At 37.0% G+C, this 16,543-nt stretch overlaps 1 protein-coding gene and 1 pseudogene across 8 annotated transcripts in view; both read right to left on the reverse strand.

Annotated features, from left to right (window-relative positions):
• The window catches only part of MCTP1 (multiple C2 and transmembrane domain containing 1), a 596,052-nt gene that overhangs the window by 309,035 nt on the left and 270,474 nt on the right, over positions 1-16,543 (reverse strand). For all 8 annotated transcript variants that reach the window (XM_015140441.3, XM_015140440.3, XM_028850075.2 and 5 more), the window contains exon 2: positions 10,627-10,741. In XM_015140441.3, the coding sequence (XP_014995927.2) occupies positions 10,627-10,741 (115 nt within the window). The remainder of the gene's footprint in view (positions 1-10,626; positions 10,742-16,543) is intronic.
• LOC697867 (peptidyl-prolyl cis-trans isomerase FKBP3 pseudogene) lies at positions 914-1,740 on the reverse strand (annotated as a pseudogene).

Here is a 16,543-nt window from a genome sequence, read left to right on the forward strand (position 1 = left end):
ACAGAATCACAATAAACAGGTTCATATTGTTACCTAGCGTAATGCCTACATGACATAGCCTGAATTCCTACCCTGTCTAAACCTTGCTTATCTGTAAGAAACAGAACGCCTGTGATAAAAAGTCGCCTTTGTAACTAAGCAAGCTGAGACTAGTTAGAACCAAGATAGCCATTGAACAACTTCAAAAAGACCTCAAGCTTCATTATAGCCTCATTTCCATGCTAAATAATGCTCCCATCAGCACAATGACAGTTGACAATCACCATGACAATGACCAGAAGAAGCCATAAAATGACAAAAAAAAAAAAGAAGGCAGCCCATTTCTGGAAAAGATATGACTATTCCTCCCCTTGCTTTTAATGTCCAACCCCTTCATTAGAGAAACCGCATATTTTAACCCCTTCACCCCTCACTAATTGAGAAATCAATTTGTGGGCTATGCTCTCACTTCTCAATTTCATGGTCATTGAATAAAGACTGTACTGCTTGACACTTGCTTCCAGTTTTATGTATTGATTTCATCACAGGGGGCAGAGAAATACCCCATCTTTTGGGAGACTGGCTTTGTCAGTCATTTTTTTTTGATCATTTAAACTAGCTCCTAGTACATGAAAAAAATGAATTATTTCCTGTAGTGTGTTAACTTGGGTCCTCCCCAAACGTATGTCCAAATCCTAACCCCTAGTCGCTGTGAACATAACCTTATTTGGAAATGGGGTCTTTGAAGATGTAATTAAGTTAAAGATCTTTCTTTTTTTTTTTTTGACAGTGGATAAATTTTTATTGAGCCACTTAGTTTACAACATGAGGTAAAAGGAAAAAGTTCTCCTTGACCAGTATTTTACACAGCTGTAGGAAAGTATTTTAGACTTCAGGGATTCATAAGGGATTACATCTCTCAAAAGCTGGGATCAAGTAAACAAATTTTATTAACTCCTTGAATTTTCCAGTTGACTCTTCCTTTACAATAGTAACAAGTTCTAACTAGTTATGTAAGTTTCTTCAAGGCCAAGTTTTATCATTGTTGCTAATATCCTTAGAGCTGAACTATTTCAGTCAATATCCACTAATTCCACTTCAAACATGAGTTTTGAATTTGGTGGAATTTTGGCATCAGGCTGTGCTTTCTTTCCATAAGCCCATTCTGGTTCAATCTCCAGTCGAGCCCTCTCTCCTTTACTCATAGTCAAGAGGGCTTCATCCCATCCTCTGATAACTTTGCTACTCCGACCTTAAAACTTAAAGGCTTGGCATTTTTCTTCTTCTTTGCACTTGTTTGAATATTAGTATCAAAAACAGTCCCATCTTGTAGTGTTCCTGTATACCAGCAACTTTCCCTTTTTGGGAAAGTTGGTTTTATCTCCCTTTTTCAGAACAGATTTAGTATATTTTGGTGGACCCTCATCCAGGGTCTCTTCAGACTTGGTTTCTTTGGGTTTATCTTCATTAAGCTTCACATTTTTTACTTGCTCAGACACTTTGCTTATACTTTCAGTACCCTTAAAATGCTTAGTTTCAAAAAGATGGTTATAGGCTATAACCAGGGGGTCCTTGTTAGCTGTCTTGGCCACATTTTTAATGTTTCCTAATAATTTATGTTCTGCAAGAAACGAATCTGAACCGTGTTCCTGCAGAAACTTGATAACGTCCTTCTTGGGCAGCTGCTCACTGCGCAGCTGCTCCACGGTCCACGCCCGCTGTGGAACAGCCGCAGCCATCTTCCCCCGCTGCCTCCGCTTTCTAAGTTAAAGATCTTGATGAGATCATCCTGGATTTAGAGTGGGGCCTAAATCTAATGACTGTTGTCCTTATAAAAGAAAGGAAAGGTCGATATAAGGCATAGAGACACACAGGGGAAAGCCATACAAAGATGGAGTCAGAGATTGTAGTGATGAATCTATAAGCCAAGAAATGCTTGCAGCCACCAGAAGTTGAAAGTGTCAAGAATTCTCCCAGATGGGCACAGTGGCTCACACTTGTAGTCTTAGCTACTGGGAAGGCCTGGAGAATTCCATGAGCCCAGAAGTTTGAGGCTGCAATGAGCTATGATCACATCACTGCGCTCCAGCCTCCGTGACAGAGAGACCCTGTCTCGAAGAGTGAGGGTGAGAGTGAGAGAGGAAGAAAGAGAGAGAGAGAAGCATTGAGAGGGAATGCTGCCTTACCACATCTTGAGTTTTGGAGTCCTGGTTTGAGATAATAAATTTTTTGTTGTTTTAAGCCTCCAAGTTTGGAATAATTTGCTAAGGCAGCTCAAGGAAACTACTATATCCTCCGTGACCCAAATTTCAAGAAATCAAATGACAGAAAATGACTGTTACCAGATATATTTACACAGATTGCTCTTATATTTTTTAAGAATACAGATAGCCATGTCAAAACATTACATTCAAAATCTGATAGATTATAATGTAGATGTCTCTTCCAAAAGGTATAGTTCCTAAACACCCAAGCTAATGAAAATATAAATGATTTTTAAAATAATAACTGTACATCACAATTTCATAGGGCTACCAGATAAAATGACACTAAATTAAATTTCAAATAAATGATAAAAAATTTACTATATGTATGCCCCAGATATTATACGATACATATTCATATATATGAATATATATAACAGATATATATAAAAGATAATACATTATTTATCTGAAATTTAAATTTAACTAGGCATCATGTAGTTTTATTTGCTAAATCTGGAACTTTAGAATTGCAGCAGGGAAATTGCATATCTCACTCAAAGTCATATAGCTAACAAAATGTGAAACCTGACTTTGAACTTACATTGTCAGACTACCCAAGATCATGTATTTTCTAATTCATCATGCTGCTTAAAGAAAAGACAATAAAACTTAGGAAAAGGCAGTAGCATTTCGAGAAGCCATCTGGTTGTTGTTTCTGGAAAATAGGTGTAGAAATGGAAGAATGTTGGGCAGTTCTGCCTGCTGAGTCCACTTCAGTGCCTGTTATGTAGAAAGGAGATTCTGAAGAAGTCCAAACCACATTCTAGTGATGGTGGTAGTGGTAGAAATTAGTTTTTCCCTTCCACTGTTCTATGCAAGGGTGATATGAGACATACGGGGCATAACCATTTTGATTTTGCTGGGTAGCTGGTGAGGGCATCCTTGTCATACAGTGATGAGTTCAATTTTCATTAATTATAATAGTTATATAAGTGTTTTCACTACATTTATCTTTTTCTAACCACCACACGGTTTCCAGGCATCATCAGGCTTTAAACCTTAATAGTTAATTTTTTTTTTAGTCCCTTCATCCAATTGATCCCAAGTCCTATCAGACATTCCTCGGAACCATCTATCATATATTACTTTCCTTCTCTATTTCCACACCCATAATTTCGGTTCAAGCCCTCAACATTATATTCCACATGACTGCAGTGCTTCCTAGCTTGTCTTCTCATTTCAAGCTATCCATCTCCATCTAATTATCCTACCAATTATATGTATATAAATTTGCAAATCTGAAGTGACCTAATACTATCTATCCAATCAAATGTTTAACACATCTGTTATTCATAGATGGTTCAAAGATAAATATTTAATCAATCCTTAACTCAGGTCGTTTTATCCATTTAAATTTCTCTTCTTATTTTTATCTTTACCCAATAAAAATTTCACTAATGCCAGGCAGGTAAGTAAACTAATGAAGCTGGATTGGAGTTGGCATTTTAAACACTTTGGGATGTTCTTCATTCCTACAAAGTAATATTTTCTCTCTCATTTTTTTTAAGTACATGGCTCTCTCATTCCACTGAAAGTTGTTTTTGTAATTTTTGGCAGAGAAGTCTGAAGAGAATAATTTGCTACTATAAGAAAATCAATGACACACACAGTGAGACCCAGACTCAAAATTGTGGAGGCACAGGGAATGGTGAAACAAGATTAAACACACACTGTCCAAAAGGTAGGGGCTACTCAGCTCAGATAACAGATGTCATACGTTGCCAGAGTTTGCCTGCTGTTTTCTCATGATTACATTGGGGCTCTGCACTTCGACAAGAATGCCACAGAAATGACGTGCTGTTTTCACTGTACCCTGTCAGGGGGTTCATGATGTCTGTGTGTCTTCTCAGTTCTGACTTTGACCACCTGGTTAAGCTGGTGTCTTCCATGTTTCCCCATTGTGAAGTTACATTTTTCCCTTTGTAATTCTTACATAGTTTGTGGAGAAATACTTTGAAATGCTGCAAAATTCTGTTTCACATCATAACTATACACATATAATTTTAGCATCTATTGATGGTGGTTTTGCCTACTATTGTTACTGGGGTGTTTGTTAAAAGGTGACTTTCTATTTCAATTTTCCCTTCTACATTTGTTTATTGGAATTCTACCATAAGAAATGCTTATACCTTCTCCTCCACTTATTTATTCAATTACTTATCAGCACAAAGATATTTATTTTATTCTATGGGTTTTACTCCATTATTACCATTGATATGGTTTGGCTCTGTGTCCCCACCCAAATCTCATGTTGAATTGTAATCCTAATGTTGGGGGAGGGACTTGGTGGGAGGTGACTGGATCATGGGGGTACTTTCCTCCATGCTGTTCTCTTGATAGCGAGTGAATTCTCACCAGATCTGATGGTTTAAAAGTGTCTGGCACTTTCCCCTTCACTCTCTTGCTTTCCAGCCAGGACATGTCAAAGGTGCTTGATTCCCCTTCACTTTCTGCCATGGTTGTAAGTTTCCTGAGGCCTTCCAGTCATGCTTCCTGTTAAGCCTGTGGAACTGTAAGTTAATTAAACCTCTTTTCTTCCTAAGTTACCCAGTCTCGGGTAGTTGTTTATAACAGTGTGAGAACAGACTAATACAACCATTATTTATTTTTTGCTGAAATTGTCCCAGCTTTGGTCATTAGATGTTCCTTTAAGTTGGCTCCTATGTGACTTTGACATTTTGCCATCAATTTCTGAGCACTCCCTTACTTTCTAGCACTGCAAAATGATCCAGGCTCATATTATACTTTCCCTGCCCCAGGTCTGTCTGAAATCAACTATTTCTCCAGGAGCCTTGATTACTATATATATATATATTTTTTTTTTTTTGAGATAGAGTCTTGCTCTGTCACCCAGGCTGCAGTGCAGTGGTGCAATTTCAGCTCACTGCAAGCTCTGCCTCCCGGGTTCATGCCATTCTCCTGCCTCAGCCTCCCAAGTAGCTGGTACTACAGGTGCCTGCCACCACGCCTGGCTAATTTTTTGTATTTTTAGTAGAGACGGGGTTTCACCGTGTTAGCCAGGATGGTCTCGATCTCCTGACCTTGTGATCCACCTGCCTTGGCCTCCCAAAGTGCTGGGATTATAGGTGTGAGCCACTGCGCCTGGCCCCTTGATTACTTTTATTGGGAAAATTGTATTGAGAAACCAAGACCTGGCCAAATATATTCACTGCTACTGTGTCATTATACCTTTGTCATTGCTTCTAGGCCCTCTCAGCAGACAGATTAGGAAATATACACACACACATATCTCCATACATTTTTATTTCTATATATCTGTATATATATTAACAAAAATCATTAGATCATACTGACACCTGTCTAGCACCACAGGGTTTATTCTAGACTGCCTACTTTCTATTTTTGTCACTATCTCCAACAATGAGAATCATGACTGTCATTGTCTATATTTACTAATTTGCTTGTTCCTGCTATATACATTAAGTAGTTTCAGAATCAATAATCATGGTCTGGAGTACATACATTTATGTATAGTTCTTTTTATCTGGAGTTTTATAGTATAGGCATACCTCATTTCATCGCACTTTGTTTGATTGTGCTTCCAAGGGTTTTTGTCTCTTGTTTTTGTTTTCAAATCGAAGGTTTATGGCAACACTGCCTCGAGCAAGTCTATCAGCATCAGTTTTCAAACTACATATGCTCACTTCATGTCTCTGTCACCTTTTGGTAATTTCTGCAACATTTCAAACTTTTTCATTATTATTATATCTGTATGATAATCTGTGATCAGTGATCTTTGATATTACTATTGTAATTGTTTTGAGGGAGGCCCCATGAACTGCGCTCATAGAAGATTGAGAAATTAATCAGTGAATGTTGTGTGTGTTCTGACTGCTCCACTGACCAGCTGTTAGTCCATCTCTCTCCTCCTCCTCAGGCCTCCCTATTACTTGAGACACATTACCGAAATTAGTCCCATCAATAACCCTACAATGGACTCTAAGTATACAACTGAAAGGAAGAGTCACGTCTTTCACTTTAAATCAAAAGCTAGAAATGATTAAACTTCAGTGAGAATGGCATGTCAAAAGGACAGACAGACTGAAAACTAGGCCTCTTGCTCCAAACAGGTAGCCAAGTTACGAATGCAAAGGAAAAGATCTAGAAGGGCATTTGAAACACTACTCCAGTAAACACATGAATAAGAAAGCCACCCAGCCTCGTTGCTGATATAGAGAAAGTGAGTGGTCTGGATAGAAGATCAAACTAGCCACAACATTCCCTTAAACCAAAGCCTAATCCAGAACAAAGTCCCTAACTCGCTTCAATTCTATGAAAAGAGATGAGGGAGCTGCAGAAGAACAGCTGGAAGCTAGCAGAGATTGGTTCCTGAGGTTTAAGGAAAGAAGCCATCTCTATAACATGAAAGTGCAAGGAGCTGTCATAAGTTATGCAGAAAATATAGCAAGATAATTGATGAAGGTTGCTACACTAAACAACAGATTTTCAATGAAACTGCCTTCTATTGGAAGAAAATGACATCGAGAACTTTCATAGCTAAAGAGAAGTCAATGCCTGGCTTCAAAGCTTCAAAGAACAGGCTGACTCTCATGATAGGGGCTAATGCAGCTGGTGACTTTAAGTTGAAGCCAATGTTCATTTACTATTTTGAAAATCCTAGGGCCCTTAAGAACTGTGCTAAATCTACTCTGCCTGTGCACTATAAATGAAGCCAAAAAGCCTGGATGACAGCATATCTATTTATAACATGGTTTACTAAATATTTAGTAGGCCCAGTGTTGTGACCTATGGCTCAGAAAAATAAAGAATCCTTTTAAAATATTACTGCTTATTGGCAATGCATCTAGTCACCGGAGAGTTCTGATGAAGATGTACAGGGACACAAGTATTGTTTTCAGGCCTGTTAACACAACATCCATTCTGCAGCCCATCCATCAAGCAGTAATGTCTACTTTCAAGGCTTATTATCTAAGAATACATTCTGTAAGGCTATAGCTGCTATATATAGTTGGTCCTCTGATGGATCTGGACAAAGCAAATTGCAAACCTTCTGGAAAGGATTCATCATTCTAGATGCCATAAAGAACATTTCTTAGCTGGGCGCAGTGTCTCATGCTTGTATCCTCAGCAACTTGGGAGTCCAAAGGGGGAAGATCACTTGAATCCAGAAGTTCAAGACCAGCCCGGGCAACATTGTGAGCCCTTATCTCTACCAAAAAAAAAAAAAAAAGAAAAAAAAAAAGAAAAAAAATAGCCGGGCATGGCGACCTACACTTGTAGTCCTCCTAGCTAATCAGTTGGCTGAGGCAAGAGGGTGCCTGAGTACAGGAGTTGAAGGTTACAGCATGTTTGCGCCCCTGCACTCAAGCCTAGGCAACAGAGTAATACCATGTCTCTAAAACAACAACAACAAAAAATTCATGATTTATGAGAGGAGGTCAAAATTTCAACATTAACACGGGTTTGGAAGAAGTTGCTTTTAGCCCTTATGGATGACTTAAGGGTTTGAGGTGTTCAAGACTTCAGTGGAGGAAGTAACTGTAGATATGGTGAAAATACCAAGAGAACTACAATTAGAAGTGGAGCCTGATGATAATGATTGAATTGCTGCAATCTCATGATAAAATGTGAACAAATGACGGGTTGTTTCTTATGCGTGAGCAGAGAAAGTAGTTTCTTGAGAAGGAACCTATTCACGGTGAAGATGCTGTGAACACTGTTGAAATGACAATGAAAGATTTATAATAGTTCACTGACTTAGTTGATAAAGCAACAGCAGGGTTTGAGATGACTGACTCCAATTCTGAAAGACACTCTACTGTGGGTAAAGTACTATCAAACAGCATCTCATGCTACAGATAAATCTTTTGTGAAAGGAAGAGTAAATCAATGTAGCAAACTTCATTGTCCTATTTTATGAAATAGCCACAGCCACTCCAACCTTCAGCAACCACCACCCTAATCAATCAGCAGCCATCAATGTCGAGGCAAGACCCTCCACTAGCAAAAACATTATCATTCACAGAAGGCTCAGATGATTGTTAGCATTTTTTTTAGCAATACAGTATTTTTAAAATACATACATTTTTAGACATACTTTTTTGTGAATAATGCTATTCACACTTAATAGACTACAGTATGGTATATATATAACTTTTATATGTACTGGAAAATCAAAAAATTTGTGTGACTTGCTTTGTTGTGATATTTGCTTTATTGTGGTGGTCTGGAACCAAACCTGCAATAGCTCCAAAGTAGGCCTGTATGTATAATTCAAATACTGTTTTACATAGCTACTTAGGTTAGTGGTTTTATTTCTTATCCTTTTGAGATGAGATTATTGTTATGGGTTCCTCCCACATCCTGGTTGATTTTAATTATTTATCTATTTTGGGGTGCTAAAATATTGTCATAAAGACTTTAAATTAATTAAGAAAATGGACTCAGATAAATGTTATTTCCTCTTCATCCCTTTTACCCCATTCCCATCTCCCATTCTTGCCATCTGTTATTTACCTACATTCTGTATGTTACCAATTTCATTAGTTTCTAGCTTTTGATTTCTGTATTTGTTTTGGTACAAATGAGAAGACAACACACAAATTCTTACATATTTCTTTCTCACATAGAATGTTGCATATTGTTGATACTCTTTTGTACTTTGCTTACTTGAACTTCACAATATATCCTGTACATTTTTTCATATCAATTTCTAGAGATTTTCAATATTTATTTTTACAGCTCCATAGTATTCCGCCATGTAGATACGCCATAGTTTATTCAACCACTCCCCTATTTATGGGTATTTAGATTAGTGCCAATATTTTATAATTATAAACAATGCTACAACAAATTATTGTACATGTATGCATTTCAAATTGTTGGGGGCCTATGTAGGACTAAAATTTTGATTTTCTGTTGCCATGTCCAATTCTGTTTTAGATCGAATGGTATAACTGAGAGCACTTTGAAAACTAAAAAAAAAAGGTTGTATACACTAAATATAGCAAAATAATACTTCGTTATTTGCATTATTTTCTTTATCTAATTTAATTGTATCTTCTTTGGAAACAGGCAGTTCAAATCAATAAACACTTGTCCTTAGCTACTAAACCAGACAGTTATTTTGAAAACTTCTCCTATCTTTTTAAATTCTAATATCATCAATCACATATTCCCTCACTAAGAATGTCTTTTTAAACTTTTTAAAATGTTTTGTAGAGACAAGGTCTTACTGTGTTGTCCAGGCTGGTCTCAAATTCCTGGCCTCAAGTAATCCTCCCATGTCGACCTCCCAAAGTGCTGGGATTACAGGTGTAAGCCAACACACCCAGACAAGAATGTTTGGTATTTACTAGTTTTTACTTAACAATTGAATCTATTATTTGTACAGTTCCTAGTCATAAAATACTCTAGTATTATATTAAATTATTTTTCTCTATTTTATTCCTTTAGATATAGGAGACAAATTAAAACTGAAGCCCTAATCTGGTTCCTTCTATTCCCTACATATGATGTCAAATAGGGTAGGAGGAATAAAACGGGATCATATGGTGCCAGGAGCACTCTCAGGGTTGTCTGACAATGAATTAGCAAGGCTTGGGGACTCTCCTTCCTCCTGGCAGGAGGAATTACCCCAAACTCAGCCTCCTTTGGAATTGAGGGCTCTCAGCGCCCCCAACATATCCACCTCCTGCAGTGCTCACATTCAAAATGTGCAAAGGATGCTACACAGCCTATCTAGGGTTTATCCTTGGTCCTGCCTCTATCCTGGGTTCAAGGAATCCCTCATGTGGCCTATCCTAGTTCATCAGGAGATTGTCTTGGGATTTGGAATCTGGGAACTTAAGAGCATTTGCCTTGTTTTATGCCTTGTTTTATCCTTCATCATGACCTACAAAATGTGTTTAACCCACCATGAGACTACTGCCAGATCTGACCAGGCCTCAAAAGATCATTTGTTAGGAATCTCTTAAGTTTTGGAGAGATATTAGTCCTGGGTCCTGCAGTGTGAACAGATTCAACTGAACAAATGTATGTAGCAAAAAGAATTTCAGGTCTACCAAAAGGTAAGTTCTGACATGGCTTCAAATGTATGCCTCACTTATGTAACCAATTATGTCAGTAATTACATATGATGTAGAGTCTAATTTATCAGCAGTTTGAGAGTGACTTTGCTGTCTGGGTTAGGAATAAGTCAGAGTTTTGGAACTTGCATCAAAACGTCTTCCACCATGGTCATGGGAGTCAAGTAATGGGTCAAACTGTGTCTTTGAATTCAAGCTTCTAAAAATTATATTCTAGTTAATTTTTTATAACTCAAGCAATCACATGGAAAACAAAGTTTGTCATAAACACATAAAAAAGCTTCTAGGTGATATTGCTCTTATGCTCTTACCTCCTCGATCTCGAGCAGCTAAACTTTGACCCCTTCTTAATGTAATGTCCAGCTGGTACATTCCGGGATCAGCCAAGGGGACCTCTGCATTACTGGTTCCAGCAGTGTTTATTTTCTGGAAAACACAAAATATAAAAAATATTAAATTTATTATCTCTGTTCTATTTTTTCCAAAGGGGGACCATATGTAGCTTAACCCTAATTATAAGAATTACTCAATAAAATAAATACTCTTCTGATTTAATACAGTCTCATAATTACCCAGTTCTCCGAAGGTTTCGAAATTTATGAAATTCTCTAGACTCAAAATAAAAACATGGCAGTTACAGAAATGTCCTGTTTTAACTCAGATTATGGATAACAAATGGAATATAAAAACGTTTCCCATGGAAGTCTCCACACAATTCAACTAAGAAATATGAACATAGAAATACTGTGTGAAGTGAAAACATAATCAATGATGAGTGGAGAATAAGAACAAGAGCAGTTCACTTCTACCTAACTGGAAATTAAAATTAAAATGATTGATTCAGGTGACTGTTGACTCATTTATCTGTTCAGAAAAGCTCATACCTATGAATTAAGCACTTCTGCTTCAGCCTCAACATAAAATATAATTATATAGAAATAAATTCACGTAGCATTTTGGCAATATTTGCAAGAAATATATTCTCAATGGGGCTAAATTTCTAGTGCTGCTTTCTACGGAATAAAAGTGCATAAGCCATTCCTAGATCTAAAAATGTTTGTGAGGCTGCCTCTATAGAATTTATTTTTAGCAACAATATACTCTTAATAATTTACTAGGCATTGAATTACAAGAGGAATAACTATATTAAAACAACATAAATGAAACATGTAGTAAAAATTCTTCAGGTCATATTTTTAGTCTCTGTCATTCTGTATACAATAGGAAAGCTTTCCTTTGTGTGTTTGGGATTAATTTAAATTCTTAAAATTTTTTTTCTGATTCAAAAGGAAACGTCCTTTTGTCTTAGAATATGCATGGATGAGGTAAAAATAACAGACAGCAGTCTTTTAATTCCATAATTCACATAAAATGAAACAATAAAGCAGCATTTAAACAATCTTTAAGGTATATAATTCACATACCCGACATTTGCTCATTAAAGCAGCATATTTTTTTGAGGTTTTAAGATCAAGGCAAATAGCTTTGCTGTTGGAGCAATTATTATTTAAAACAAGAGGCAGCACAGCTTTGATTGATAACCTGAACTCATTGTCTCTCCTCTGGTAACAATAAAAAATAATTCACTTCACCTTCTCATGATATCCTTGTTTCTATAAATGATCCCTCAGTCACTCAGCCTATAAATTGCTGAGTCATCTTTGACTTCTTCATTTGATTCCCACCCACATCCAAATAGTTGTCAAATCCCCCCCACTCCATTTCTGTATGACATCTCCCAATTGTCTTTTTCTTTTAATTCCTATTACCACTCATTTGGATCAGGCCTTTGAACAACAAAGGAGTAAAAAGTAAAATGATTGTCTTGCTCTTCCCTTACCCATCTGATTGTGGCCACCAGTGACAACAATTTGGGAAATATTTTTCACACTTTTGAAAGTCTTATGAAAACATATACACATACATATAGTTTTGTTTTTTTGTGGTTGGGCTTTCAGTTTTCCCTAGTTTTAAACAAAGAGAGTATCATATTTTGTCTATTATGAACAACTTCTAGAAAAACATCATGGGCACTTTTCTAGTCAATACATATACATACACCTTTCCCTTTAAAATGTTCTAGCTTTATTGAGTCACAATTGACAAAATTATATGATTTTCTGATATACAGCATGATGATTCAATATACATATGTTTTGGGCAGTGATTACCACAATCAAGTTAGTTAACACATCTCTCACCTCACTTGTTTACCCTTTTGTTTTGTTTTGTGGTGAAGACATTGAAGTGAATTTCAAGTATACAATTCAGTACTCTTAACCATTCTTTGCCATTTCCATTTTGATAAGGTTATTTCTACTACAATGGACAAACATTATTTTGTAAAGTGACTTTATATCCTATCACTTTTCAAGTCATATTTTGGGTTGTCTGTGTATAGAAATCATATTGTCTGTATATAATGCTTTTTTGACTCTTATTTTCTAATATTTCAATTGCTTATTTTTAAATCTTATTGTGTTATCTTCCAAAGACTGTTAAAAAATGGTGAAAACTGTGAACATTTCTGAATTAGATTTGATTATAATGTGCATGCCTTTTAGTATTTCACAATTTAACACGACGTTTATGAAGCTTAGGCTTTTTCTTCTCTTAATTTATTTGGGCTTAAAAAAAAGCACAGTTGAATTTTATCAATAGATTTTCAGCATACGTTAATAAGATCATACAGAATTTTTTTGACAGATTTTTCTAACATTCAATCATCTGCATATTTCCGGAGTAGACTGTACTTGGCACTCTGAATTTGTTCACTCTAATGTACAATCATGATTATGTTCAAAACTATCTATCATATGTCAGCATACTTGAGTTTATCCATACTTCTTAGGAAGGCATTCATAGCCCCCATGATATATTAAGTTGGTGCAAAAGCAATTGTGGTTTCTGCCATTAATTTCAATGCCATTACTTTTGCACCAACCTAACTCAAGCCTATCATTATAAACTGAGCCTTCACTTCTCTTCCACAAATTCTGGACCATTTTTACTTAACGGAATAGAATTTACACTTCAAAAACTTGTATCTTCATTCTTTACTCTTGACCAGGGCTGCCTTCTCTTCTTGTTTCCCATGTCTTCCTACCCAGTCTTCAAGGACCATTTCACTAGCACTTTATATCTTTCTTTTCCATTACCACATTCTATCTCAAATGTCATATTTGTCATTTTAAATTATAAACCTTTAAAATCAGGGAATAGAGTATTTAAGCTTCAAATTGAAAATAAATTATGCTAGAGGCTACAAGGATAGAAAGATGTCTTTACCAGCACCTGATCCAGCTGAGTAGAAACATCAATGGGGATCTAAATAAAGTTGGCGAATCCATGGGCAGTTTGTTCTCTCTCTTCTCCTACACTCATGTAATGCATCCAATTTGCTTTGGCACCCTACTTGAGGAACCCAGGTATACCCTTAGAATCCTTCTCAATACAGTGCTCCAGGCAGCCATTACCAATTGATAAAAATTAGCACTTAAAATCCAACCCTGTCCACTCAGGAGCTGTAATAAAAGACTGACTGTAATATACTGGAGGTATGAAGTCATTGGGAGAGAAGGACAGTGGATCAATTATGATGGGAGAAGACTCTCAGGAGACCTTATAAAGATAACCATGGAGCAGGGTCTGAAAATATGTGTAGAACTTTGACAAGTGAAGCTTTGGAAGGAGGGAGCATCAGGAAAAATCAACATGAGCCCAGTGGTAAACAGTCACCAAAAAGCGCATCACTAGATTGCATGAGAAATAAGGTGGAAAGGAAGACTGATGTACAGTGAGGCCCAGCTAAGGAGGTTTCAGTCTGTAGGCAACGTCAAACCATCACAGGCTTCTGAAGACGGAAACAACAGAACCAGGCTCCAGGGAACACACACTTACTGCCTTACATGTTTTATGCTCTGGGCCAAATGCTTAGATTTTAGCGATGAACAAAACTCGGGCCTTTTCCCTCTGTAAGAGGGGTGAGAGTAGAGAAATCCCGTGGATCTAGAAATTATTTAAAAGGATTTACAACTGTTCAGTTTAAGTCATTTTAAGTCAGTTTAAGTCTTAAACTGTTCACTTTAAGAGCCTGATCTGACCAGTGGTAACAAAAACAAAAGATGGATTTGAGAGATTGAGGAGATTCGATCAACTGAATTTGCAACTGACAAGATGTGGGAGATGTGGGAAACAGTGGGCGAGTCACACCGAAGTTTGAGCTGTGCTCCTGGGAGGATGGTAACACCCATAGTAGACAGCAGAAATGAGAGGAGGTGCAACTCCAGGCCACCACTGTGTCAGCTCCAGGGATCACCCAACTCCATCAAAGAACATCAAGAACTTTAGAGGATCTAGAGACACATCTCCTCTCAGGCTCACTATAATGGTTCCAAGAAGAAAATCAGCAGGCTGACTATGGAGGGATGCCGGCAATAAATGTGTATTTTTTATTGTAAAGTATCTTTTAAAAAGTGTTCATGAAGCTTCCAAACATAAAGCTATCTTAGGAAATATGTATCTGAAGTGCTAGGCTCTCATATATTAAAATCTCTAAAACAAACTTTGTTCACCTCCGAAATTTTAAATATCCTGAATGATATATCTAAGTTGTCTGCTCTCGTGGTCTGCTTTTTGTAACCAAGAAAATGGTACTTTCACAGAATTGAACAGCTGTAAGAAGTTAATGATCTGTGCAGTTATTTTTAGGGCCTGTCTTCCTGCTAACCTGTAAGCTCCGTATAGGCAGAGGCCATGCTTGTTTTGTTCACGGGTGTATCCCTCCAAATCCCTGGCACTTAGCAGAGTTCCAGGCAAGGAGTAGGTGCTCAGTACATGTTTTTAAATGAATGAGCTAAGACATTAATAACTGATAAGAGCTTAATTTTTAAAACTCTTCCCAGGAGCGTTTGCATTTTCAGAGGTCAATTAGAGAAAGAGTAGCAATGAAAGACATGATTGTCAAATGGAGGAATCCTAGGTGGGAGGAATCATGGGCAGGAAGGCCAATTGGGCATTCAGGGAGTCCTTTATGTTTAACCTCTCCTTATTCTTCATTTATTATTTCAATGTGATTTATTATGCCAGACCTTTAAATGCCAGACACCTTTGATAAGAGGTCTAGAACATGAAACTTTAACATTTTGTAGGTTTAAATGCTACCTCCCTAATGAAGTCTTTTATATTACTCAAATAAAAGTTACCCTCTCTTCTCTCTGCTAGCCCATTCTTTTCTTTTCCTGCTTCTCTAGACTGGATTTCTTAAAGCCAAATGATGCATCATATAAACATTTAGATATTCAAGACATAAACTGGAGGGAACACCAGGTGCTCCTGGAATTATTGTCTCTTCTTTAATTGCTGTAATCTAGCTATTTCCTAGTATTCTACTTTTGAACATCTGTTGCAGAAAATACAGACTGGGTAAACCAATGTGTACTTCAAACCTCTTCAACCTTTAGATTCTGTGTAATAAAGAGGCTGAAAGGTAAAAACTACATTTCCTTATTGTCTTTGCAGCTAGGATCATCCCATGTGGTGTAGGTTCTGCTAAGAAAATGCACTTATATACTATGACAAATGCAGATAGAGGTGAACGTTATGAAAAAGAAGTGGTATGCAAGGAGAGCTAATTTTCTGGTAGTGTGGTATAGGTTCTTCTAGGGAAGCTATGGTGAAATTTAGTATCCTGTTCTTGGTATCATGAATGCCACACAACAGGCAGCAGTGACAAAGGCATTGCCACTTTAATGTGATTGGCATTTTTCCCAACAGTATTTCGATATCTAACCCTGGTCTTCTGGCCCTGCCTTTCCATTTACATCATCTGGTGTGGATTCTGTGTTCTGCCACTAAAACCCCTCCTTGAATCAATGATTGATAGTAGGAGGGGTTGCAGGCAAGAGACAATGAGGGAAGTGCTCATCTGGCCTGGTTTATCAGATTAACATCCGAGGATGAGAGACACTAAAATGTCATGAGATGGTGAAACAGCTACTTAGTCTCCTACCAATAAAGAGCCATTTTAAAGTCAAGTCTTTGATGAATCCAGTGATTGCTTTGACAGAACATTATGAAGGGTATAGGCAATGGAGAGGGCTGCCTTTTTCTAATAGCCCTACATTTAAAAGAGGAATAAATGATAAACTCAAAATTATATGTATTTTATTTTGAATTGACAACAACTGTATATATATATGGATACATTTGGATGTTTTGTTACATGTA

Source organism: Macaca mulatta, chromosome 6, assembly GCF_049350105.2.
Source record: "Macaca mulatta isolate MMU2019108-1 chromosome 6, T2T-MMU8v2.0, whole genome shotgun sequence".
NCBI classification, from domain to species: domain Eukaryota; kingdom Metazoa; phylum Chordata; class Mammalia; order Primates; family Cercopithecidae; genus Macaca; species Macaca mulatta.